Source organism: Mustelus asterias, chromosome 10 (genome assembly GCF_964213995.1).
Source record: "Mustelus asterias chromosome 10, sMusAst1.hap1.1, whole genome shotgun sequence".
NCBI lineage: Eukaryota > Metazoa > Chordata > Chondrichthyes > Carcharhiniformes > Triakidae > Mustelus > Mustelus asterias.
This window is the reverse complement of record NC_135810.1, coordinates 106,036,198-106,063,810: the sequence shown is the minus strand read 5'-3', so window position 1 is coordinate 106,063,810 and position 27,613 is coordinate 106,036,198. Positions and strand designations below refer to the sequence as shown.

Genomic DNA, 27,613 nt, shown 5'->3' with positions numbered 1-27,613 from the left:
TTAAACTTGCTGGTGCCAGAGTGTACTCTTAGCATATTTTTCATTCATTAGCAAGGGTAACCTAGGTGTTTGGTAGCATAGCATGGTCGCAGCAACCATGGAAAGGTATTAAAGCAGGAGCCTGTAAAGCGAAGGCTGCTGGGATACTTGACATATCCAACCCATAGGACACAGTGAAAAAAAACGAGACCAGACTGGCTCACCGCAGGCGTGAACCCTGTGTTTATAGAGGGAGATAGGTGCCATTAGAATGCTAAGAAAGACAAAACAGGAAATCTACAGCACTTAACATTTATTGTGACAGTAATTGCAGGTAACAAAACGTCAGTCACTGGAATGCCAAGGTACACAGAAGAAGTGGACAGTAGATCTGAAACACTTCGCACCTATTGTGATAGACCAGTGATGGATACCCTAGATCAGTGATCCTCCTTCAACTCAGTGGACTATGAGGTCAAAATCAGACTTGTTCACCAACCATGAATAAGATTAAATATGCGCTGAATATTTCATAACGAGTTATAGCAAATGCTTAATCTTTCATATATTGATAGAGCTTATCAATGCCAAATGGTGAATACAAAAGAAATATTTACACTTTGGTTGCAGAGGGAGCGCACAACTCTTACAGTCAATGTTGTGAGCAATCAGCGTTCACCTCTCTTCGCGTGCCCTTGCTTTACACGTGTGTCACTTCAGTCATACCGGTCGGAAAAGATCTACAGGCGAGATTCTCCAATCTTGATCACGCTGCCACTGCTGCCAGCGAGAATGGAGAATTTGGCAAAACTCAGGCAAAGCTCCATTCACTGCAGCGGGACTGGAGAATCCCAGCCACGGGTGAAGTCGGAGGATTCCAGCGGACGCAGCTGGAAATTAGCGGAATGTGGCAACCGTGCGCATGAGCAACAGCCAACAAAATATCTCAGAACACAGGTGGGTCGCATGTATCTCCCAGGCACAGGTTGCCCATCGCTGTGATAGATTGTGAGCCTGGGAGATGAAGAACGGCAGGGTGGCACAGTGGTGAGCACTGCTGCCTCACAGCGCCAGGGACCCGGATTTGATTCCTGGCTTGGGTCACTGTCTGTGTGGAGTTTGCACATTCTCCCGGTGTCTGCGTGGGTTTCTTCCGGATGCTCCGGTTTCCTCCTACAGTCCAAAGGTGTGCAGGTTAGGTGGATTGGCTGTGCGAAATTGACCCTTAGTGTCAGGGGATTAGCAGGGTAAATATGTGGGGTTATGAAAATAGGGCCTGGGTGGGATTGTTGAAAGAAAATGGACATTTTAAAAATTAATTCATGGGACATGGGCATCGCTGGCCAGACCAGCATTTATTACCCATTCCTAGTTGCCCTTCAGAAGGTGGTGGTGAGCTGCCTTCATGAACCCCTGCAGTCCCTGAGGTGTAGGTACACTCACAGTGCTGTTAGGGAGAGAGTTCCAGGATTTTGATCCAGTGACAATGAAAGAACAGCGATAGATTACCAAGTCAGGATGGTGAATGGCTTGGAGGGGAACTTCCAAGCGGTGATTTTCCCAGGCATCTGCTGCTCTTGTCCTTCTCGATGGCAGTGGGCGTGGGTTTAGAAGGTGCTGCCTAAGGAGCCTTGGTGAGTTCCTGCAGCGCATCTTGTAGATGGTGTACATGGCTGCCACTGTGCGTCAGTGGTGGAGGGGTTGAATGTTTGTGGAAGGGGTAGCAATCAAGTGGGCTGCTTTGCCCTGGATGATGTCGAGCTTCTTGAGGGTTGTTGAAGCTGCACTCATCCAGGAAAGTGGAGAGTATTCCATCACACTCACTCCTTCAAACATAAAATGGCAGGCATTTTTACATTCTGCCACTCGATGGCAGTGCTTTACAAAATTTGAGGAGACACAGCCATCCGAATTGTCTTCCCTCAGGTTGTTTTGAACGATAAGCCATGACCTGTGTACAAACACAATGCCTCCTGACATAAGACATTGAATATTAAAAAGTGTGCGACTAATTACAATCGCAGGAAAACCACACTGCACTGACCAAGGTCACAAATATCAAGCGCTATGATAAATAGAGATACTTCAATGTCTGATTCATGTGGCAACTTCCACTGAGCGATTTGAATAGGCTGAATTCACGGCACATATAATGCTGTTTTAAGTACATCTTCATCACTCAATTTGAAGCAGAATTCCATTCCATTTGTGATTGTGAGGCAGAGACGCCCAAAAGAAATCTCATTAAACATGGAGCAGAAACTAGGTCACCACTTACAATGTCTTCATAACCTTTAAATCGGATGCCTGCTCTGCATTCAAAGCTCTCTAAACAGAGGAGGTAATTGAACAGAATTGAAAAAAAAACATTCTATTAACACGAGAGACGACACAGGGGTGCAGAAAACATTCTGTTCTCCAAAACCACCTTACATTGTCGTCCCGAACATATCAAAGCACACGTTTGGCAAGAATGAAACCTGACTTAGCTAACACAGAATTCACACTTGGTGCTTCTCAATGTGTAATTTGCATGCAGAGTATTAAGGATTGCTTTCTGTGAGTGGTGAGAGGTCCCAAGGAAAGGGTTCCGCTCCAGTCAGTAAATCACAGAATCGCAGTGAACAGTGCAGGAGGCCATTTGGCCCATCGTGAATGCACTGGTAGAGTGTTCTGGCTCTTGTGTTAAAATGGCTGTGTAGCTGGAGCTCTGATGCACCCACAGTCAGCCACACTGTGTTTATATCTTAAGCAGGCATGATATCAGTGGGCTGTTGGCCTGTGACAAAAGGTTTTCATTTCAGAGTGTAAATTTGAATATCTATTTTCTGATATGACAGAAAAGTAATTCTAGAATTGACCAAGATAAAAACATTTCACAAAATCAATCTTGCAAAATCCTTCCATGATTCAAGACTGCCAAACATCAGTCAGCTTTGAAGAAATCCAAAATATTAGGATTTTATCTTTAGCATATTAAAGTAAAAGTAAAGTTTATTTATTAGTCACAAGTAAGGCTTACATTAACACTGCAATGAAGTTATTGAGATTCCCCTAGTCGCCACACTACGGCGCCTATTCAGGTCAATGCGCCTAACCATCATGTTTTTCAGACTGTGGGAGGAAACCGGAGCACCCGGAGGAAACCCACGCTGACACGGGGAGAACGTGCAGACTCCGCACAGACAGCGACCCAAGCCGGAAATCGAATCCGGGTCCCTGGCGCTGTGAGGCAGCACTGCTAACCACTGTGCCACAACAGTAAAGGAATATTCAAGGGCAAAATTAAACAGTAACCTTATCCTCAAATGCAGTGGCACAGTGGTAATGTCACTGGATTAGTAACCCAGATGCCTTGGCCAATGCTCTGGGTACATGGGTTCAAATCCCACCATGGCAGCTGGTGGAATTTAAATTCAATTAATAAATCGGGAATTGAAAGGTACTTAATGACCATGAAACTATCACCGATTGTAAAAACCCATTTAGATGCCTACTACATGTGACTCCAGACACACAGTAATGTGGCTGATTCTTAACTGCCCTCTGAAATACCTAACAAGCCACTCAGTTCAAGGGCAATCCGGGATGGACAACAAGTGCTGGCTTTGCTCCTGTTTTTTTTAATTAATTCATGAGACATGGGCGTTGCTGGTTGGCCAGCATTTATTGCCCACCCCTAGTTGCCCTTGGAGGGCAGTTGAGAGTCAACCACATTGCTGTGGCTTTGGAGTCATGTAGGCCAGACCAGGTAAGGACGGCGGGTTTCCTTCCCTGAAGGACAGTAGTGAACCAGAAGGGTTTTTCCAACAATCGGCAATGGTTTTATGGTCATCAGTAGATTCTTAATTCCAGATTTGTTTTAACTGAATTTAAATTGCACCATCTGCCGTGGTGGGATTCGAACCCGGGTCCCCAGAACATTAGCAGAGTTTCTGGATTAATAGTCTAGCGATAATACCACTAGGCCATTGCCTCCCCGTGAAGGAATAAAGAAGAAATAAATACTGGTTTGTTGATAATAATAGGAGAGTCCAAGAATTGGTGTTGGGGCTGGTTCGAAATTTGCAATTATGGGGCATGAGTTTCGCAGTGGGCTTCTGCCTTCAGGCCCAAACATGGGTTGGATGCCCACACTGTCGCTCCCTCCAAATAGAGAGCAAGCGAGAGATCCAAATAAGGGTAGCAGGCAGGCTCATGAAGCTCAAGGTGCCTTCTGGCTTGAAAGTGAGGGAAGAGGCACTTCAAAATGGAGGCACCCTCTCTCCAAGATTTATACATTTAAACTGGAGGGACTACAGGGCAAACTAGAGAATTATAGAGGGAGAAAGAAGTTAATCAAAAGAGATTGAAAGTGGGAGGTGGCTTGCTTTGGACATGAGCATAGTTTGACCGAAGGACCTGTTCCTGTTCTTTGCCCTCAAATGCTGCAAGTCTGAAATTACCAAATTGCTTCCATCAAATTAACACATCCCGTAAACACACTTTGCCCATCTCAGCCTTTCATGAACTCAAGCCAGTAAACTTCACCTGAGCAAAGCCACAGCAATGCGTTCGACCCAAGACAAGCTGTAATTCATGAAGAAGCTTGTGCGCAAAACTCTGTGCAAAAAACATGCAAGGCAGAAGGAAAGACCTCTCTGCCACACTGACACATGATTTCTTTATTCATTCGTGGGGCATGGGCGTCATTGGCTGGCCAGCATTTATTGCCCATCCCTAATTGCCCAATGGCAGTTGAGAGTCAACCAGAATGAGTCAACCACATTGCTGTGGCTCTGGAGTCACATGTAGGCCAGATCGGGTAAAGATGGCAGATTTCCTTCCCTAAAGGACATTAGTGAACTAGATGGGTTTTTCCAATAATCGACAATGGTATAAGTATGTGGTGGTTCATTTTGGCAGGTCGAATAGGATGAAAGAATATAATATTAAGGGTAAGACGCTTGGCAGTGTGGAAGATCAGAAGGAACTTGGGGTCCGGGTTCATAGGACGCTCAAAGCAGCGTCGCAGGTAGAGGCTGTGGTTAAGAAGGCGTATGGAATGCTGGCCTTCATCAATAGAGGAATTAAGTTTAGAAATCGGGAGATAATGCTGCAGCTGTATAGGACCCTGGTCAGACCCCACCTGGAGCGCTGTGCCCAGTTCTGGTCGCCTCATTACAGAAAGGATGTGGAAGCCATAGAAAGGGTGCAGAGGAGATTTACAAGGATGTTGCCTGGATTAGGTGGCATGCCTTATGAGGATAGGTTGAGAGAGCTAGGTCTTTTCTCCTTGGAGAGGCGAAGGATGAGAGGTGACCTGATAGAGGTGTATAAGATGTTGAGAGGTATTGATGGAGTGGATTCTCAGAGGCTTTTACCCAGGGCTGAAATGGTTGCCACAAGAGGTCACAGGTTTAAGGTGCTGGGGAGTAGGTACAGAGAAGATGTTAGGGGTAAGTTTTTCACTCAGAGGGTGGTGGGTGCGTGGAATCGGCTGCCGTTAGTGGTGGTGGAAGGGGATTCGATAGGGTCTTTTAAGAGACTTTTGGATAAGTTCATGGAAGTTAGTAAGATAGAGGGTTATAGGTAAGCCTAGTAGGTAGGGACATGTTCGGTGCAACTTGTGGGCCGAAGGGCCTGTTTGTGCTGTAGCTTTTCTATGTTCTATGTTTTATGGTCATCGGTAGATTTTAAATTCCAGATTTTTTTTTCATTGAATTCAAATTCCACCATCTGCTGTGGTGGGATTCGAATCCAGGTCCTCAGAACATTCACTGAGTTTCTGGATTAATAGTCCAGTGATAATATCACTAGGCCATCGCCTTCCCCACATTTATAATCTCTGCGATGTGCACCATTTTTTCTTCTCCCTCATGAAGCTTTGAGGAAAAAATTACTTAATGAGGACCTTGGTATGCCAGTGAGATGCTACTGAACAGAAAGAGGACGTGGAGAGACTGGTTGCAACAGAAATCTCGGACACCAGCTTGAGGGAAATATGGCTGGAAAAATCAATTACAATTCTGTATTGAAGTAACTTGCCATACAAATTAGCATAACTATTACATGTACAAGACCTGGTGCTATAATCTAAATATAAATAAATAACCTAAGATGGTGTTTCATTTAGGATACTCTGAAATAACGAAAATATCCTAAAATACTCAGAAGCAGGCCAGAGAGAAAAAAAAAATCTATTGCAGTTCTTGTTCTGCGGTCGTGGACTGTATGAAACAGTGGGGCAGCTTTAAGATGGAGTACAGTGATTACAATAACAGGTTATGCCTCAAACATTCATTTAACATGCAACCTTATACTATGCAGACTTGATTGAAAGTCTAATTGCATAAACTGCCCAGCTGAGATCTTAGACATTAGACAGGACCTCCGCAGAAGTGATGAAGAATTCTATGATATTGATATGCCATTTTTAAAAAAATGTAAAAACTCTGGTTTTAAAATTATTCTTTGAAATTTGTTCAATTTTTCATTAGGCTAGGCACTCTGGGTTTTTTTTTGGCCGTTAATTAATGCCAGTTTTAATCAGCAGCAGTTATTATTTTCTTTTAATACTGTACCGTGTCTGTTAAGATGCAAAATGAGCTTACTACCACAACAGGCCTTAGGCCTACCATTACTCCTAAAACCACCAACAATCCTATACCCTGTCTCAAGCATCATGCTCCTCTGGCCTCTTGTACATATTTGCTCCACCATTGATGATAAGGCTTTCATCTGCCTGGGTCCCACTCTCTGTAATTTCTTACCCTTTCCTTTAATTCTCCTATCTACACCTTTCTCATCTTTGCAATATAATCGAGGGGCATGGTGGCACAGTGGTTAGCACTGCCACCTCACAGCGCCAGGGACCCAGTTTCAAATCTGGCCTTGGGTCACTGTCTGTGTGGAGCTTGCACATTCTCCCATTATCTGCGTGAGTTTCCTCCAGGTGCTCCTGTTTCCTCCCACACTACAAAGATGTGTGGGTTAGGTTGATTGGCCGTGCTACATTGCCCCTTAGTGTCAGGGGGATTAGTTGGGTAAATACATGGGGTTACGGGGATAAGGCCTGGGTGGGATTGTTGCCATGCTAAGTTGACCCTTAGTGTCAGGGGATTGGAGGGGTAAATATGTGGGGCTACGGGGATAGGGCCTGGATGGGACTATTGTCAATGCGGGCTCGATGGGCCGAATGGCTTCCTTCTGCACTGTAGGAATTCTATAACCTCGACAAAGGTAATTTATTTGATGAATTTTTGGTTATTTCTCTTTTTCAACCCTTTTCCCCTAAAAAGGTGTTTGGTGTCACATTAGATTACTTTTAAACATTGAACACATTTTAATATATAGAAGCTACATTCACCTTGAAGCCTTAACGTACTCAATCTTTCTGCACCCCCATCACTTGATTTGAAAATCACAACGGCTGACTTGTTATAGGAAGGCTTTGCAGTTCTAAATTGGTGTCCTTACCTATTTATATTCAATGGTTTGTCAAATTTGACAAGTATGTAGTCACCGGCAAGAGGAGTAATGCCCCAGAAGAAGTCTTCTCCCAGGTACACTTTATCCAACGAATGGCCTTGGTAAACCTTTAGTGAGGTTGAAATCTCTGCAGGCGGGTTGATGTGCATCTTGTGAAGTAAAGGCTTCATAAAATCTTTATCCTTGGGAGTCGGGGGAGGGGGGGGGTGGGGGGTAAAAAAAAACAGTTAGCAGTTTTGCAATATATAAAGAAAAGCTGGGAACATTATTTAATGCAAAAAAACATGCAACAACATTAGAATGCGACATTTTGTAACTGCTATAAATTTATGGTATTTCACCAGAAGTCAACATTTTCCAAAGTAAAAACCTCGCATGTTATTGGGAGACTTCTACAATTAGAGAACAGCGGAGATGTCAGAAAAATTGCAAGATGGTTACCAAATAACTTCAAAAAAACACCAAGGACTGAAAGCAAAGCTTAAAACGATTTCATATTAATGCTGATTCTGGCAGCCATTGGTAGATACGAATTCTGAACATCATTAAAAACAAATGTAACTTATTCTAAAAATGAATCGATTACGGCTCAGATGTTAAACCATTTGAAGCTTTGCTTTCGGAGCCGTAATCAATTCATTTTCAGGATAAGTTACACTTGGTTTTGATGGAGTTCTGAATTTGTTTGTACCTCCAGATGGCTATCAGTCACATGCTGATCAACAAGAATACTCCACAACGAGGGCAGTTGCAATTTTTACACGGTTAGGACAAGGTCAAGATGATTAAATGAATTAACGATTGAATAATGGCCAGGCTCAGCATTTGCTTTCAACATTTGAAGGTTTGTGGTTTAAGTCGTAAACCATAGGATCAAAGCAGTCAGGCTATCCCCAGCGATGCTTTACTTCCGCTCCCATTTTCTTAGCTCGTCGCCAGGCTCATGTCGAAAGACGTGTTTCCATGAGAATTACCAACCATCCAAACAGCTCAACTATCCTTCACTTGTTCCCAATCGAGTGTTGAACCTTGCGGAGTGGCACTGCAGGTGGATTCCTCACTCAATACCCAGTCAAGTTTAAGTTTATTTATTATTGCCACAAGTAGGCTTACATTAACGCTGCAATGAAGTTACTGTGAAAATCCCCTAGTCGCCACACTCTGGCGCCTGAGAGAGAATTTAGCATGGCCAATGCACCTAACCAGCACGTCTTTTGGACTGTGGGAGGAAACCAGAGCACCCGGAGGAAACTCGTGCAGACACGGGGAGAACATGCAGACTCCACACAGACAGCGACCCAAGCCGGGAATTGAACCTGGGTCCCTGGCACTGTGAGGCAGCACTGCTAACCACTGTGCCATCATGCCGCCCATAAGTTGCCTGGGATAGAAGGTTACAGCTAAGAGGAGAGACTGAATAGGCTGGGTTTGTTTTCCCGGGAGCAGAGAAGGCGGAGGGGGATCTGATCGAGGTATACAAAATTATGAGAGGCATAGATAGGGTAGATTGTACGAATCTTTTCACCATGGCAGAATCCACAGGGTGTGGCTTTAAGGTGAGGTGATCTGAAGCAATGGCCTAGTGGTATTACCACCAAACTATTAATCCAGAAAACTCAGCTAATGATCTGGGGACCCGGGTTCGAATCCCGCCACAGCAAACGGTGGAATTTGAATTCAATAAAAACAATCTGGAATTAAGAATCTACCGATGACCATGAAACCTTTGTTGATTGTCGGAAAAACCCACCTGGTTCACTAATGACCTTTAGGGAAGGAAATCTGCCATCCTTACCTTATCTGGACTACATGTGACTCCAGAACCACAGCAATGTGGTTGACTCTCAACTGCCCTCGGGCAATAGGGATGGGCAATAAATGCTGGCCAGCCAGCGACACCCATGTCTCATGAATGGATAAATGAGTGTGGCGGAAATATGGAATGTGTTGCGTGGAGACAGGTACTCTTGCAACATTTAAGAAGCATCTGGACCAGCACTTAAATTGCCACGGTATAATGGACTACGGACCAAGTGCTAGTAATGGGATTAGTATAGATTAGTATTTGGTGGTCGGCATAGACATGATGGGCCGAAGGGCCTGCTTCTGTACTGTATGACTCGATGACGCTAAGGTGCATTTCCTGCCAAAAGCCACCAGGCAGCAATCAGGAATGTGCTAGAATCTCCAGCAGTTCCCTCACTGGTCGCTCACTGGGGATGGCACAGCGGCAAGCACTGCTGCCTCTCAGCACCAGGGACCCAGGTTCAATTCCGGCCTTGGTCACTGTCTGTGTGGAGTTTGCACATTCGCCCCGTGTCTGCGTGGATTTCCTCCGGGTGCTCCGGTTTCCTCCCACAGTCCAAAGATGTGCGAGTTAGGTGAATTGGCCATGCTAAATCGCTCCTTAGTGTCTACTTAGAAACCCTACAGCACAGAAAGAGGCCATTCGGCCCATCGAGTCTGCATCGACCACAGTCCCACCCAGTCCCTACATATTTACCCACTAATCCCTCTAACCTACGCATCCCGGGACACTAAGGGCAATTTTAGCATGGCCAATCAACCTAACCCGCACATCTTTGGACTGTGGGAGGAAACTGGAGTCTAAGGATGTGTAGGTTCAGGGAATTGGTGGGGTAAATGCATGGGGTTACAGGATTAGGTTCTGGATAGGTCGGTGCAGACTCGACGGGTCGATGTGTGAGGTTACGGGAATAGGGCCCGGGTGGGAATGTGATTGGTACAGACTTGATGGGCCGAATGGCCTCCTTCTGTATTGTAGTGATTCTATGGTCTCCAGCTATCCCAGCACAGGCCCAAGCTGGGAGGTACACTCAGCACGACTCCCATTCAACATGCAATCCATCACGGGACTTCAACTTTCCCACTGGGACGTCTTACAGAAGACTTGTTGCAAATCAGCTGCTTTTACAGCTGATTAATCCCATTTTTTAAAACCCACACACACACACACTCAGCATTTGACTGGGTGAAGAGGCAGCATGGTGCAAGTTCACCATGCATGACTAGTGATGGGAGAAAGGATCAAGCACAAGTGATTGATTTTGACAGAATACCGTAGGCCACACAAATGCAACAACCCACAAAATGTATTTGTCGATCTACGGACTTTCAAAGTTCTGGATAAAAGCTACATGGATGCATAATGAGACAAACGGTAATACAATTTCATGCACCAACTCTATAAATACTGCAAACTGGACAGTTTGTTTTAAATTCGATTGTAAAAGTAAACCCAAGTTATATTTTTCTGCGAAACAGCGCAAAAATGTGATAAAATGGGACAAATGCTTGCAATGTGAAGCATTCCCTCTCCTCCCATGCAGCATATAAAATTCATTTTAAAACTCTTGATCACTCTCCCAAAGGAATTATTCCAGTCAAGAGGTGCCAAGCTGTTGAAGGACTTTTGTGTCCTATTCAACGGTGGAAAATGCCAATTGATAAGAACATAAGAACATAAGAAATAGGAGCAGGAGTAGGCCATCTAGCCCCTCGAGCCTGCCCCGCCATTCAATAAGATCATGGCTGATCTGACGTGGATCAGTACCACTTACCCGCCTGATCCCCATAACCCTTAATTCCCTTACCGATCAGGAATCCATCTATCCGCGCTTTAAACATATTCAGCGAGGTAGCCTCCACCACCTCAGTGGGCAGAGAATTCCAGAGATTCACCACCCTCTGGGAGAAGAAGTTCCTCCTCAACTCTGTCTAGGGAGGAAGTGTCGAGGAGAAACCGGTTTTGTAAATATTGAGCTACAAGATCTCAAGCTAATGGAAAGATTCTGACCCTAACTAGGTACTGATGCCTCTTGAGAATCAAAGCATTGAGGAACCATCAGTTACAATGGTGTCCAGTTTTGGTCTCCTTATTTGAGGAAGGGTGTGGTGGCATTGGAGGCAGTTCAGAGGAGGGTCACTAGATTGACTCTGGGGATGAAGAGGTTGACGTAGGAGGAGTGATTAAACAGTTTGGGTTTGTGCTCGCTGGAGTTTAGAAGGATGAGAGGGGATCTGATCGAGGTATATAAAATTTTAGAAGGGGTTGATATAGTAAACGTAGACCAAATGTTTCCCCTTGTGGGGCAATCTCGAACAAGAGGTCCCAGGTACAGGGTGAGATTTAACACTGAGATGAAGAGGAACTACTTCTCGCAGTGGGGGTGGTGAATTTGTGGAACTTGCTGCCCCAAAGCGCGGTGGAGTCTGAATCGTTGAATGGTTTCAAGGAAATAGGTACATTTCGAATTTTAAAAAAGGGATAAGAGGGTTATGGGGAACAGGTGGGGAGTTGGATCTGAGACCAGGGAGAGATCAGCCATGATCTGATTGAATGGCGGAGGAGGCTCGAAGGGCTGAATTTGCCGATTTCTGCTCCTAATTCCTATGTTCCTGAGTACAATGGTTTGATCTCACTGGAAAAGGGGCGACTTCAAGGTGACATTTCAAAGATTTTAAAAACTGAAACAGGAGTGGGGAGGGCAGAGAGAGTTGATCAAACTGACCCGGGAACTTCATTCTGTTATTTTAAAAATTAGGAACAAATAAATTCAGACATGATATTTTGCACAAAGGGGAATATGGAAGGAGTCAACTGGAAAATATTTTGGGAGATGACTGGCTCTGAAACGCCACTTGAGCCATCTCCTTGAATCACTGTGGTCCATCTGGTGTAGCAAACCCATAGTGCTGTGGAGTAGGGAGTTCCAAGATTTTGAGCCTGGACCGACAACATGGTGGTTAATTCTCCGATGTCAGATGCCCCGTCCTCCCACTGCCAGCGAGAATGGAGAATTAGGTGCTCAGTCAAATCTCCATTAACTGCAGTGCGACCGGAGAATCCCAGCCGTGGGTGAGGCTGGAGAATTCCGGCTTACACGTCCAAGTCAGGACAGTGTGTGATTTGGAGAGGAACTTACAGGTGGTAGTGTTCCCATGCACCTTGTCATTCTTGGTCTGGCCGGGCGGGGGGGGGTGTGTGTGTGTGTGTGTGTGTGTGTGTGTGTGTGTGTGTGTGTGTGTGGGTGGGAGGGGAGCGGGGGGGGGTTGTGTGTGTGTGTGTGTGGTTGCAAAGGTGCTGTCAAAGGAGCCTTGGCCTCTGCAGTGCATCTTCTAGATGGTACACACTGCTGCCTGCCTGGGCTGGGGGAAATGAATGCTTGAGATGGTGCATGGGGCCTTTAAGAAAGATACAGATAAACTGCATTTTTGGCAAGACTAATTTGCGTGTCTCTCTTTTTCCGGAAGGGGGTGAATTGGATTTAGATTGAATTGCTGATATTAGCAACCCAAATAAAAACGCGCTGGACACGAGGTCCATCATTTATGTTTAGATTAAACGTTATGCGTACACTACACAAACCTGCCAGTGCAAGTCAAACATGTTGAGTTAATAATTCCCGTGCCAGGCGGGCTGCAGCCAAGTGTACGGGACTTCTCAAACTCGAGGCTTCCTGGCACAGACTGCCTAGCACAATCTGGCCATGCACACGTTCTACCTGGCTCCCTGTGTGTTGCTAAAGAGCTCACTATGTCAGTACTGACTTCAGCTGTAACACTGCAGCAGGCTCAAACCAGCACTGCGGGCAAATCTCAGAGGAGGCAGCACAGTTTTGAGTGGATTGAGATTCAGCCACTCCGCACCACAGGAAGCCTCACCACACAGAAGCCAGGGTATGAAAAAAAAACATGAACAGGAAGGTGGAGATCATTCTTGAACTGTAAGGCAAAAAACTCAATTTATCAAAAAGTGTAATTAACAGTTGCATCACATTTCCCTTCAATTAACCCAAACTTATAAATGTCACGCTGCGACAGCAGTTAAAAAATGGTACTCACTGTCAGTTTCTGAATTTTGCCTGCCAGCGATGAATGCAAACCAACGTGCTGGAAAAGGGATGGCCTGAATCGAATCCGGATGTTAGATTTTTGCCGCTCACAGTGTTTCTAACGACACAAGCAAAATAAAGACCGTTAGCTTTTGTAAAGAAATGTTTGCAGGCAGCATTAAGTGGTTGAGATTAACAGCGGACTGGAAAAAATATTGCTGCATCTCATTCTGTCCTGTTATCATGTTTCAGTTTTTAATTGTACGTAGGTGAAAGATTTGACCATCGACTTTGAGCAGGAGCACGTTTGTGTGTGCATAAGGAGTGATAAGCATATTTAAACAGAGAAGTCAGTGCCACATGGGAGCTTATTAGAGAAGGATAGAGGTTGCGCAATCAGGGCAAGATTATAAACCAAAAGAGAGATGAGCTATCGAGGGCAGTTCTTCCAGAATGTTTGGAAGTGGGGAATAGCATTCCTTAGGGATCTGATGCAGGGTCATGGCACCCCACTGTGTTTATCAAGAATTTGGATATCGATCGTAATTCGCAGATTCCAAAATAAGAGACATCAGTCAAATCTTGAATCAAATGAAACTGCAAAGGGAAATTTACAAGAAGTGGGAATGGGCTAAAAAGTTTTAAAGTTTATTTATTAGTGTCACAAGTAGGCTTACATTAACACTGCAGTGAAGTTACTGTGAAAATCCCCTAGTCGCCACTCCTTGGCGCCTTTTTGGGTACACTGAGGGAACGCACGGCCAATGCACCTAACCAGCACATTGGTGTCACAAGTAGGCTGACATTAATACTGCAGTGAAGTTACTGTGAAAATCCCCTAGTCGCCACACTCCGGCCCCTGTTCGGGTACATTGAGGGAGAATTTATCATGGCCAATGCACCTAACCGGCACATCTTTTGGACTGTGGGAGGAAACCGGAGCACCCAGAGGAAACCCACGCAGACTTGGGGAGAACATGCAGACTCTGCACAGACAGTGACCCAAGCTGGGAATCGAACCTGGGTCCCTGGCAATGTGAGGCAGCTGTGGACCACTGTGCCACCCTCCACTACACAATCGTGTCACCCTAGTAGCAGATGGCATTCAATGTCAGTACGTGTGAGCAGAGCTAGGGTGGAGAGAGTAAATAAGGCACAGACAGAGAGAGAAATGGTAGAAAGCAAAAGGACAAAGGAGGGAGAAAGTGACATAAAAGGGTGACACACTCAAAGAAAGACAGAGGGAAACAGAGAAAAAAAAAAGGGGGAGAATGGTAACACAAGGTGGGAGCAAATATACTTTCATACTTCTAATAGCGTTCCAAATTAAAGTGAGGCACTGAATGTTCATAAGCCAAAGCATATTATTGTACCAACACATGTTACAATAGGATCTATGTTAACGGAAATCCATCTTAGAATGGATTTATGTAACACTGGACTTGTGAGGACAGATCAACTGGAAAAGGAAACCTCCAGGCAAGTGAAGCTTGAAACTCTTCCTGTGGGGTGGACAGTGCAGCTAGCAGCTAGATGGGTGGGGGGGGGGGGGGGGGGGGGGGGGGGGGGAGGTGGGGGGGTGTTGGTGGAATCCTGATTTTAGATAATTGTTAATATCATTATGAACTATAGAACAGAGACCTGTTATGGTTCAGGTCAGAAACTCCAAAGTGTTTTATGAAGCCTGCCTTGATCATAATTTTTGCATCTTGAATTTGGCTAGGATAAGCATGAAAGGTTTCACTTCAGGTATGATTCAAATGACCCACTAAGGAGCTTTTATCAAACAAAGTTTATTTAAGAATATAGTTAACATGTACAGTAAGAAAATTAACAAGAACTTTTATCAATTACAAACAAGAAACAGATCAACCACTATAATGTATAACCCTTGACAAATATATCTAATGTGTTCCAATCAAACCAATCCCGTAGACAAAAGACCCTTTAAAGAGGTTTAACACAACAAAGACTAATGCTCACATGATACTGGACTTGAGTCCTTTGGATGACGTCTGCAGTTCTCTGGATATGATGTGGAGATGCCGGTGCTGGACTGGGGTAAACACAGTAAGAAGTCTCACAACACCAGGTTAAAGTCCAACAGGTTTATTTGGAACCACAAGCTTTCGGAGCGGCGTTCCTTTATCAGGTGATGAAGGAGCAGCGCTCCGAAAGCTTGTGGTTCCAAATAAACCTGTTCGACTTCAACCTGGTGTCGTGAAACTTCTCACTGTTCTCTGGATAGACTCAGAACAGTTTGAAGTCAGAACAGCTTCCCAGAACACCAGGGACTCCAGGCAAGCCACCAACAGCAGATTCCCCCTTCAGAAAGGCAAGACCTTGCTTTCAGCTAACCAGCAGTATTTCCAAAACCAGGGAGAGAGAGAGAGAGAGACTTCTTTGCAGCTTGATGCCCCTTTTAAAACTAATACTCAAACATGCAGCTCCAAACTGAAAATGAAACAAACTCCTATCACCTGACCTGCCAACCAGTTTTTCTCCCAATAACGCAGAGTCATAAACATCCCAGTAAAAATAAACAAACCCCGTTTAAGCAGCAATAAAAAGACTCTCGTAGACAGCTCGGCAACAATGAGAAAAACAAACTGAAAAAGTTTGCTTACAATTCCAGAGTACATGATTATAAAAAACACTTCTTAAAGGTACATTAATGTCACAGACCCAACACGTACATGCCTTTCTCAACAATGGGAATATATCAATTTCCCCGAGACTCAGAACGAGGTTAGATCTTGCAGACCGCCACACTTGCTGGAGTTGCGCACTGTTTGCTGCTGTACTGTTTTCACAAGGCTGTTTTAAATATGCCAAGGAACTAGAGGTTCTTGAGAAAATCGTCATTTGGAGGTGAGCAAACTATTTTTGAGTGTGCAGTTAAATCGGAACTTGAGCACATTTGAGACTCACATACACTGATTTCATTTTTCAAACAATAGCAGACAAAGATCTATTGCACATTTCAGAGGCACAGTAGCAGAGTGACTTTGGTACTGAACTAGTAATGCAGAATTTGGATTAATGATCAAGAGGTGCAAGTTCAAATCTGACCATAGCAGCTGAAGAATTTAAATTCAATTAATTAAATAAATATGGAATTGAGAACCGAGGATTGTCATTGATAAAAAAAAAATCTCCGTCCCACTAATGTTCTTTAGAGAGCAAGCTAGGCATTGGATTCAGAGATGACAAAGGAGCAATGCCCAGTCTCCTTCATCAACACCTTCCAAACCTGCGACCATTACCACTAGAAGGAAAAGGGCAGCAGATGTATGCGAACACCACCACCTGCATGTTCCCCTCTAAGCCACTCACCATCTTGACTTGGAAATACATCGTGTCCCTTGATTGTCGTTGGATCAGCAGATATTTGCCCTCTATATGCTGTCCATAAAATGCTGGACAAATCCGACCCAGCCATCTACCACACCAGTACTTCTCTCGAAAGTGATGGAATGTGTCACCACTGTCGAGCAACAATTACTCTGCAACAACCTGCTCACTGATGCTCAGTTTGGTTTCCTCCAAGACCACTTGGTTCCTGACCACATTGGAGCCTTGCCTCAAACATGGACAGACCCATGAAGTGAGGTGAGGAGAGAGCAATATCATGGCAGCATTTGACGGAGTGTTTTATCAAGAACACGTAATACAACTGAAGTTACTGGAAATCGGGGGAAAACTCTCCTATAGTTGGAGTCATACCTCGCACAAACAGAGGTTGCTGTGGTTGTTGGAAGTCAATCATTTTAGCTCCAAGACATCACCACAAGAGCTCCTCAGTGCAGTGTCCCAGACCCAACAATCTTTAACTGCTTCATCAATGACCCTCCCTCCATCATAAGGTCAGAAGTGCCCATGTGTGCTGATAATTAGAGTGTTCATTCCATCCTTAACTCTTCAGGTAATGATGCAGTCCATGCCCAGATGCAGCAAGAACTGGACAACTTTTATGCTTAGGTTGATAAGCGGCAAATAACATTTATGCTGCACAAGCTGACACTGACCATCTCCAACAAGTGTTATAATCCAGGTCAGAAACTCTAAGGTGTTTTATGAAGTCAGCCTAGACCATAAATTTTGCACTTTGAATTTGACGAGGGTAAGCATAAGATGTTTCCATAGAATAGGATCATAGAATTCCTACAGTGCAGAAGGAGGCCATTTGGCCCATCGAGTCTGCACCGACCACAATCCCACCCAGGCCCTATTCCCGTAACCCCACATATTTACCCTGCTAATCTCCTGACACTCGGGTCAATTTAGCATGGCCAATCAACCTAACCCGCACATCTTTGGACTGTGGGAGGAAACTGGAGCACCCGAAGGAAACCCATGCAGACACGGGGAGAATGTGCAAACTCCACACAGCTCACCTCAGGTATGATTCAAATGACCCACTAAGGAGCTTTTATCAAACAACGTTTATTCAAGAATACAGTTAACACATTAGCAATAACTTTTACCTATTACAAACAAGAAAATAATCCTGATATTGTATATACTTTAACAACCAAAGGTACTGTTCCAACACACCAAACCTCCTTACAAACATACACCCATTCCAGGTTTAGCACAGAAAACAAGGATGTTCATGTGATGCTGGATTGCCAAGTTCTCCAACACCTACTGTGAATTAGTCCTTTGGATAGAAAATTGAAACTCTGACTTCCCAGCCCTGTAACTTCCAGCAGACCTCGAGGTAGAGATAGAGCTACCAGCCAGCAAAACACTTCAAGAGACAGAGGCAATACTTGCCTCTGGTTGGGAGCCATCCAGCTACCTCGAGGTAGAGATAGAGCTACCAGCCAGCAAAACACTTCAAGAGACAGAGGCAATACTTGCCTCTGGTTGGGAGCCATCCAGCTACCAAGAGCTACATTTCTAATACCAGGGAGAGACACAGAAACACTGCTGTCAGTCTGGATTCCACACAGCTTCTAACTCGCAGGCAGCCAAAACTTAAAATGAAAGAATTCTTCATAGAATCATAGAAATTCTTGGGAGAGAAAAAGAGCTGTCCCACCTGACCTGTCAATCATTCCTCCCACAACAATTCAAAAGGTTGTAAACTCACAGAAAGTACATTAGGCTTAGATTTAAAATAAACAAAACCCCATTTAATCCATTTAAGCAGCAATAAAAGGACATTGAATCAGGCAACTGGTGCCATAATGCAAAAAAAAACAGCCACTCACGACTGCAGAGAGCATGCCAAAAATACATTTCTTAAAGGCACAGTAGCGTCACACAAGAGAGAAACCAACCACAAACCCCTGACATTCGACAGTGTTACCATTATTGCATTGTCCATCATCAACATCCTGTGGGTCACCAATGAACATGTTGACAACAGCCAGTCATAGTTGGGTATCTATGGCAAGTAACTCACTCCCTGACTCCTTAAAGAGCTTGCCCATCTGCATAGTGCAAGTCAGGAGTGTGACAGAATATGCTCCTTTACCTGGATGAGTGCAGCTCCAACAACACTCGAGAGGTTTGACTCCATCCAGGACAAAGCAGCCTACTCGATCTGCACCTTATACATTCACTCCCTCCACACGTGGCGCACTGTTACAGCAATGGGTACCATCTATAAGATGTATTGCAGCAACTCACTAAAGGCTTTTCTTTGGGTGGCATGGTGGCACGGTGGTTAGCACTGCTGCTTCACAGCTCCAGGGACCCGGGTTCGATTCCCGGCTTGGGTCACTGTCTGTGTGGAGTTTACACATTTTCCCCGTGTCTGCGTGGGTTTTCTCCGGGTGCTCCGGTTTCCTCCCACATTCTGAAAGACATGTCGGTTAGGTGCATTGACCCGAACAGGCGCCGGATTGTGGCGACTAGGAGAATTTCACAGTAGCATCATTGCAGTATTAATGTCAGCCTTACTTGTGACTAATAAATAAACTTTACTTTTGCTTTGCCGACAGCACCTTCCAAGCCTGCAAGCCCATACCTAGAAGGACAAGGGCAGTAGAATTACGGGAACACCAGCACTGCAAGTTCCCTTCTAAATCACATGCCATGCTGACTTGGAACTGCATTGTTCCTTCATCCTTACTGGTGAAGATCCTGGAACCACCTTGCTACCAGCATCATGGGATTAGTGTCCGCACAGAAATTGCAGCATTTCAAGAAGATGGCTCATTCCCACCGCCCTTACTTCTCTGGGGCAATTAGGGACAGGTAATAAATGCTGGACTTGCCCTCATCCTGCGAATGAATTTTTAAAAAAGTTACACTGCATCAACAGAGCTTATCAAGTCCATCTGTTACCGATTATGGTAAATGCACAATTCCTCTCTCTCCTACTCTACCGCTGACATTTAATCTGTTGCAGCAACACTAATGAATATATTTTTCCAAACAGACAATTTCATTAGCACCTGACAAATTCAGCTGTCTGGATCTCCCAGCTTTATTTGGTGGTCACCAACACCATTACCGTTGACTGTCCAAATCAATCTGATAAACTGAATGAGCAAATATAAAATCTTCCAATCACGGGTGAAATAAACACATCTTTCTGACTCCATCCAGGACAAAGCAGCCTACTCGATCTGCACCACTGTTGTGGTAGATGGTGAGGTAAGCACAGTTTCCACGTCAACCTCTTAGAATTATGGACTCTCTGCAGTGCAGAAGGAGGACATTCAGCCCATCGAGTCTGCACCGACCACAATCCCATCCAGGCCCTATCCCCATAACCTCATGCATTTATCCTAGCTAGTCCCCCTGACACTAAGGGGCAATTTAACATGGCCAATGCACCTAACCCGCACATCTTTGGACTGCGGGAGGAAACTGGAGCACCCGGAGGAAATCCACGCAGACACGGGGAGAATGTGCAGACTCCACACTTACAGTGACCCAAGTCGGGAATCAAACCCGGGTCCCTGGAGCTGTGGGGCAGCAGTGCTAACCACTGTGCCACCGTGCTGCCCCAGACTATTAGAAGCATTTCAATACCAAAGTCAAAATAGAAAGAATGTTTTTGCTTAATGCAGAATGGATTATCCTGCTCATCTAAGATGCTCATGGAGGCCATACATCCCGAGGTGGTTTTGATTACTCTAAATGCAGAGATACAAAGAGATAAACAATTTGATTTTACATATGGACCCAGACACAGAGATCTAATGGGCAGAATTTTCATAAAATTTGGCCAAGTGTCAGTTTCGGCACGAAAACCGGTGCGAATCCCGCCAGCCTCGGTAGCGGGATTCAGGTTGCAATTTTGGAAAAAAAAATTCCCCATGTGAAAAACGCTGTACCGGTGATGTAAACCGTCTGATATGCCCACCCGGGGGTCATCTGAACAAATCTATCAAGGGGGCGTCACATTTAAATAGCTCTACAGCACCTGCTCACAGTCAGGCCAGGAGGATGACAGTGAAGAAACCTGCACCCTGCTTCACAGAGAGGGCATTTACCCATCTGCTCGATACTGCAGAGGAGAGAAGGGAAACAATCTGCCCTCAGCTGGCATGAGACCCTCCAGCAAGATCATGAACCCTGCCTGGGAGACGGTGGCAACACTGGTCAGTGCCAGCAGCCTCCACAAGAGGGCAGAGGTGCAGCAATTTGTTTTGCTCCAATTCAATCAAATCAAGTCCAATTCAGAGTCTCAACAAGTTGAGACATTCCCGATCCAAGCTGACAAGACAGGGCTCTCACCTCCTGTCTTGGGCTTGATCTACATGATCCAAGCTGATTGGAGTAGGCATAGCTCCTCCTCCAAGGCTTGATCTTATTTGCATCTTAGCCAAAAGGCCGAGATGCCGCTTTTAAAAATTGCTTCAAATGAAGCTAAAATGTAACCTGATGACTTCAACCAAGCACAGCATGTTGATACTACACTTGATCTTAGCCAACAAGCACAGCACGTCAATACTACACGGGGTGCAATGGTGCAAGAAGATGAATGATTTACTCCATTCTGCCAGGGCAAGTGCTCCCTGTTCCCCCTCTACACTTCACATTGCTGTCACCCCTCGGAATGTCTCCTCGATCCCACCTGACAGCGTCCCAATACCCGGTCTCCCACAGGCTTCCTCACATCTCCCGGACTCCATTTTGGGTGAGAAGATTCAACGAGGCCTGAAGTTACAAGTCTGCTAAGTAGATGCTAATGCATCCAAATTTATGTTAATCAGGTTCGCGCCCTTCCTGGGCATGAACTTGATTGCACCATCAGAGGGGGGTTTCAGAGGTTGGCACTTGGAAATCTTACCGGCGCAAATCCCATTTTTGGCCTCGTGATATTGAGTGGCCATGATGGGATTTGTGTCCATGAACTCACTCCCAATTTCTACATATATTATCATACATAGAAAATTAATGGCACAATAGGAGGCCATTTGGCCCATCATGTCTATGCAAGGCGAAAAAAGAGAAATCCAGTCCTAATCCCATTTTCCAGCTCTTGGTCTATTGCTCTGTAGGTAACAGCACTTCAAATGCATAATAGGGGAGGCGATGGCTGAATGGTATTATTGCTAGACTATTAATCCAGAAACTCAGCTAATGTTCTGGGGATCCGGGTTCGAATCCCACCACGGCAGATGATGGAATTAGAATACCAAAAAAAAAATGGAATTAAGAATCTACTGATGACCATGAAACATTGTTGATTGTCAGAAAAACCCATCTGGTTCACTAATGTCTTTTAGGGCAATAAATGGTGGCCAGGCAGCCACACCCATGTCCCATGAATGAATTAAAAAATGCATACCTAAGAACATTTTAAGTGCAATGAGGGGTTTCTGCTATTACCATCTTTTCAGGCTACGGGTTCCAGGCACACATCAGCTTCTGGGTGAAAGAATTTCTCAACTCCCCTTGAATCCTTCAATCAATTACTTTAAATCAATGCCCTGTGGTTACTGACCTCTCTGCTGATGGAAATCGGTCCTTCCTATCCATTCTATCATCGCCCCTCAATGTTATACAACTCGGTGGCACAGTGGAATTCTCACTGGACCGGCAATCCAGAGATCCAGGGTGACGCTCTGGGGACCCGGGACCACGGCAGGTGGTGAAATTTGAATTCAATAATAATCTGGAATTAAGAATCTACTGATGACCATGAAACCGTTGTCGATTGTCATGCAAACCCATCTGGTTCGCTAATATCCTTTAGGGAAGGAAATCTGCTGTCCTTACCTGGTCTGGCCTACACGTGACTTCAGAGGCACAGCAATGAGGTTGACTCTCAAATGCCCTCTGAAATGGAGGGCAGTTAGAGATGGGCAATAAATACTGACCCGGCCATATTATATGAATGCAAAATAAAATCAATTTTCCCTCAGCAGCTCCCTCTGTTCCAAGATGCATTGGACATCCTTTTAGTCAAAGATACATGAAAATGCTTCCGAATTTTATGGTATTTTCAATACTAAAGAATCATACCCATCTTTTCCACACATGAATTTGACTAGATGACAAGGATAATAAATACTATCGACATTGATTCTGTCCTGCAGTAGGGAAATCTGATAGTGGTTATACATCACAAATGTAACGCAGCATTAGATAACAGAACTCATACATATATATTCAACTCTAATGAACCTTCATACTATTTTCAAACGATTTTATATCTCTGCGTGTGCATGCTGCCAAATTCTTCTCCAGTCTCAAAGACGGAGCTGCCCAGACTACAAATTTCGGACAAGACAGAACTCACGAATTCCATCAACCTCAGGTCTGAGAAACAAATCCTCGAAGGGCACAGTTTCATAGCGGAGACTCCACTGATTTACACTTTTCACACTCAAAAAAAAAACAGAACCGTCCCCCGATAGTTAAAAAAAAACTTGAATCCCACCTAATGGCTTATTTCTGTGTTGCATATCGATAAGATACAAGAGCAGAATTAGGCCATTTGGCCCATCGAGTCTGCTCCACCATCCGGTCATATGGTTGATATGTTTCTCAACGCTATTCTCCCGCCTTTTCCCCGTAACCTTTGATCCAAATATGCAAGGGGATTTTCTTGGGGCGTCCCACTAAGAGGGGGGGGTCTTGTATTCAGCCAATCTCAGCAAACACAAAGACTTGCGAAAGACAGCCTGCGGTTAAAGACGTTCGTTATTTGATCAACGCATTGGGAGAGAGATAGTCAGAGGATTCCAACTTCTCTCTGGCTTTACATTACACGAGTACAACAGATATATATTTTCGAAGATTCGTTCGTCCTGACCGACCTGTTATCCAAGCTGGACGGTCCAATTACATCAATGCACTTTATTTACTTTGGCCAATAGCATTCTACCTTCCAGCAGAATTAGGCATTGATTGGTCAACCAAACCCAGAAGTTCTTCCCCCATTGCCTAGTAACCGTACGTCCACAAATCCGGTTGGTTCAAGGGTTGCCCCTAACACCTGCAGTCCTGGGAACCAGAAGGGAGTCATCTCTCCTGTCTGTTTCCTGTTTCCTGATCAGTGGAGGCTGAATTGCAGCATTTCATTACAGCTAGAAGCTAAGTCCTTCTATTCATTTCAATAATCTTGGTTGCTTGTAGCTGCCTGGCCTGCCCCTGATAACACGCTCTATCTATGCTGCATTGTTCCAAAAGAATGTGGTCTGTCTAATTAAACTTATTTCCCATTATGCCGAGGGGTAAATTGTTTGTTGGCCAAAGCTCATAAGAAAATACAAAAATACAGTTTAAATCTATAATACTTGTTCAAAAATGATTATATATGTGCTTATACAGACAATATCTTTGTAGATATATAAATGAGGCACATTGTGATATCTGTGATATATATGAGTCGCACAGTGGCCCTATTTTAAACAAATCTACTTGTTTTAATAGTCTCAAAAGCATGGATTTCTGTATCCCCTGCTACAACTTACCAATCAAGAACCTTTCTATCTCTGTCTTACATACACTCAATGACTTGGCCTCCACAGCCTTCTGTGGCAATGAAGATGCAACGGATGTATGAATGGAACTTCTTCCACGAGCATAAAACAAGGATTTGGGATATGAAAACAAAATGCAGCATGTGATCTTTAAAGAACAAGTAAAAGTCAAGGGAGCCGGTTTCAAACCAGCACTTAAACTGGATTGAAGACAGCTGGTTGGTGCTAGTGTGAGGTTGGAACCATTTTGCCGCATTCCATGGGGAGGGTAGGAGATTGGCTGCCTGCCACACTCAGACAGCTGGCATGTCACATCAGCTTCCCTGGGCTGCGCTGTGATGTGAGGTGGTTCCTTTAAGGGTGCTTGGCTGGCACACTGGCCACATGTCACAAGTAGTGGAAGGGGGAGAAAACGCGTGGCTGATGCTCTGCTGCTGGTAGCTGACATTTATTGTCGGAACCCAGACTCCCAATTTGCAGGTTTAAACCACGCCCAGGTGGGTGGGCTATTTGCTCACCCACAGTCACATGTGAAAACTGCAATGGGCAGGTGTTGGGCTTTGAGGATATAGATAGGACGGGGGGGGGGGGGGGGGGGGGTTGGGGGGTAGTTTCCCCACGACCACCATCTTCAATTTTTGGCTGCACATTTTACAGGCAGGGAGTGGGGCAGCTTTCAGGTGAAAGGTCACTCCCCCACCCCCAAGCCCCCTTTCCTTGAAAAGCAGAACTTGTCCACTACCATACATGGTCTCGTATGTTTATGTGATCATACTATCTCTTGGCTGTATATCCGCAAGGGTTTGTATAAGCTTAGACCGCAAGCAGTATAACCTTGTGAGGTGGTTTAACTCTCTGCCTCCAGATACAATCGTGACGCCCCATCATTGGCGCCTGCAAATTCTTGCCACTTCTGCCAAGCGTACGGAACTCTCCAAATCCTACCTCGTGCTGTCCTGTGTTCACCCATCACCCACATGCTAGCTGGCTTACACTGGCTCCCGGCCCAGGGATGCAAATTTAAAGTTTCAGGCATGATCTTGCCAGCCGTTCACGCCATGCTCCTGCTGCAGAGAGGTCGGAGAATTTGGTGCCCAGCCAAATCTGCGTTCATTGCAGTGGGATGGGAAGATCCCAGGGGCATGCCAGCCTCTGCTTTGTGCAAATCCTTCTACGGTCTCGTCTTTCCTGAAAGCTCTCCAGCCCTCCGAGAACTCTGAAAACCTCCAATTCCAGCCTCTTATGGATTTTTAAAAAATTTATTCGTGGGGCATGGGCGTCGCTGGCTGGCCAGCAGTTATTGATGTGGAGATGCCGGCGTTGGATTGGGGTGAACACCCCAGCTGCTCAGCTGAGCAGAAACTGATAGCCAAGTTCCGCACACATGAGGACGGCCTAAACCGGGATGTTGGATTTATGTCACATTATCAGTAACCCCCACAGCTTGCCTCCTGGACTTGCAGGCTGTTCTGTCTGGAGACAATACACATCTCTTTAACCTGTGTTTAATGCTCCCTCCACCCACATTGTCTGTAGCTTTAAGACCTGGCTGGCTTTAGGGATTCGCATTCTAATCAGTATTCTGTAACTTGATGTTGTGTCTCTGTGCACTATTTGAGAGCACATTTCCACTCCATCTGACGAAGGAGCAGCGCTCCGAAAGCTTATGGTATTTGCTACCAAATAAACCTGTTGGACTTTAACCTGGTGTTGTGAGACTTCTTACAGCATTTATTGCCCACGCCTAGTTGCCCTTGGGGGCCAGTTGAGAGTCAACCACATTGTTATGACTCTGGAATCACATGTAGGCCAGACCAGGGAAGGATGGCAGATTTCCTTCCCTAAAGGACATGAGATGGGTTTTTCCCGACAATGATTTCATGGTCATCACTAGATTCTTAATTCCAGATATTTTTTATTGAATTCAAATTCCACCATCTGCCGTGGTGAGATTTGAACCCAGATCCCCAGAACATTAACTGTGTTTCTGGATTAATAGTCTAGCGATAATACCACTAGGCCATCGTCTCCCCTGGATCCCCAATTCCTTTTGTGTCTTCAGCTGCCTAAAAAAGGCTAAAAACCTTGATAAAGCTCGTGGCCAATTCGAGGGAAAATCTGGATCAGTCGTGATAATACAGCACAGGAACAGGCCGGTGGTGTTATTGAATAATGGGGCAACGGGGGCAGCACAAGCACTGCTGCCTCATAGCACCAGAGACCCAGGTTTGATTCCTGGCTTGGGTCACTGTGCACGGTTTGCACATTCTCCCCATGTCTGCGTGGGTTTCCTCCCACAGTCTGAAAGACGTGCTGGTTAGGTGCATTGACCCGAACAGGCGCCGAAGTGTGGCGACTAGGGGAATTTCACAGTAACTTCATTGCAGTGTTAATGGAAGCCTTACTTGTGACTAATAAGCTTTAACTTGAGTGGCCTTCTCCTGCTCCTTGTTCAAATGAAAGTCCCACCCTGACCACCTACCCTTCGCACTCTAACCTAGTTGAGAAAATCAATTCCAGCCCCGATAACCCCTTACTCGGGTCACTCTTTCACTAAGCCGGACGCACACATACACGGATCAGCCTTCACAGGCAAAGCTATTACAAGGGACAGGATTTGTGCCGTGGACTCCTGCCAAGAGACAGATGGAGCAAGAATGCCAAACCTCATCTCGCATTTTTCATTTAAATGCCCTCAGCAGGATGAGACCTTCATCTTCTGTCTCTGGCCTGTATTCAAACAAACCTCAATAAATAAATAAAAACAAGCTGCTTTAAGTGGGGAGGTGATGGGGAGGGGGAGGATTCATCTACTGTCCTGTTCATATCGATGTTGTGATATAAAACACTACACTGTTATTTTAAAATTAAATTTACAAGCATTCCAGTGGTAAAATTATTTTTTAAAAATATCTGTTCAGCATAAAATCAGGAAAAAATAAAGGGATGAAAGTGCAGAGTTTCCAATGTTGTGAAGTCACTGTGATTGCTTTGATCTGCAAACTCTGATCTCCAAACCTATGAATCATAGAATCCTACAGTATAGAAGGAGGCCATTCGGCCCATCAAGTCTGTACTGACCACAATCCCACCCAGGACCTATCCCCATAACCCCATGCATTTTACCCTAGCTAGTCCCCCTGACACTAAGGGACAATTTAGCACGGCCAATCCACCTAACCCGTACATCTTTGTGGGAGGAAACTGGAACACCCGGAGGAAACCCCCGCAGACACGAGGAGAATGTGCAGATTCCACACAGACAGTGACCCAAGCCGGGAATCGAACCCAAGTACCTGGCGCTGTGAGGCAGCAGTGCTAACCCACTATGCCACCATGCCGCCCATGGTTGAATGTACCGGACTGGTCCCAGAAAAAACAAACAACAGAAAACTTGGCAATATGAAATAT

The 27,613-nt window shown here is 45.1% G+C and overlaps 1 protein-coding gene across 2 annotated transcripts in view; it reads right to left on the bottom strand.

Moving 5' to 3' along the window:
• Nucleotides 1-27,613, bottom strand: part of mgat4a (alpha-1,3-mannosyl-glycoprotein 4-beta-N-acetylglucosaminyltransferase A) — a 268,132-nt gene that overhangs the window by 21,227 nt on the left and 219,292 nt on the right. For both annotated transcript variants that reach the window (XM_078222379.1, XM_078222380.1), the window contains 2 exons: nucleotides 13,315-13,422; nucleotides 7,438-7,631 (listed from right to left, as the gene is read on the bottom strand). In XM_078222379.1, coding sequence (XP_078078505.1) covers nucleotides 7,438-7,631; nucleotides 13,315-13,422 — 302 coding nt within the window. The remainder of the gene's footprint in view (nucleotides 1-7,437; nucleotides 7,632-13,314; nucleotides 13,423-27,613) is intronic.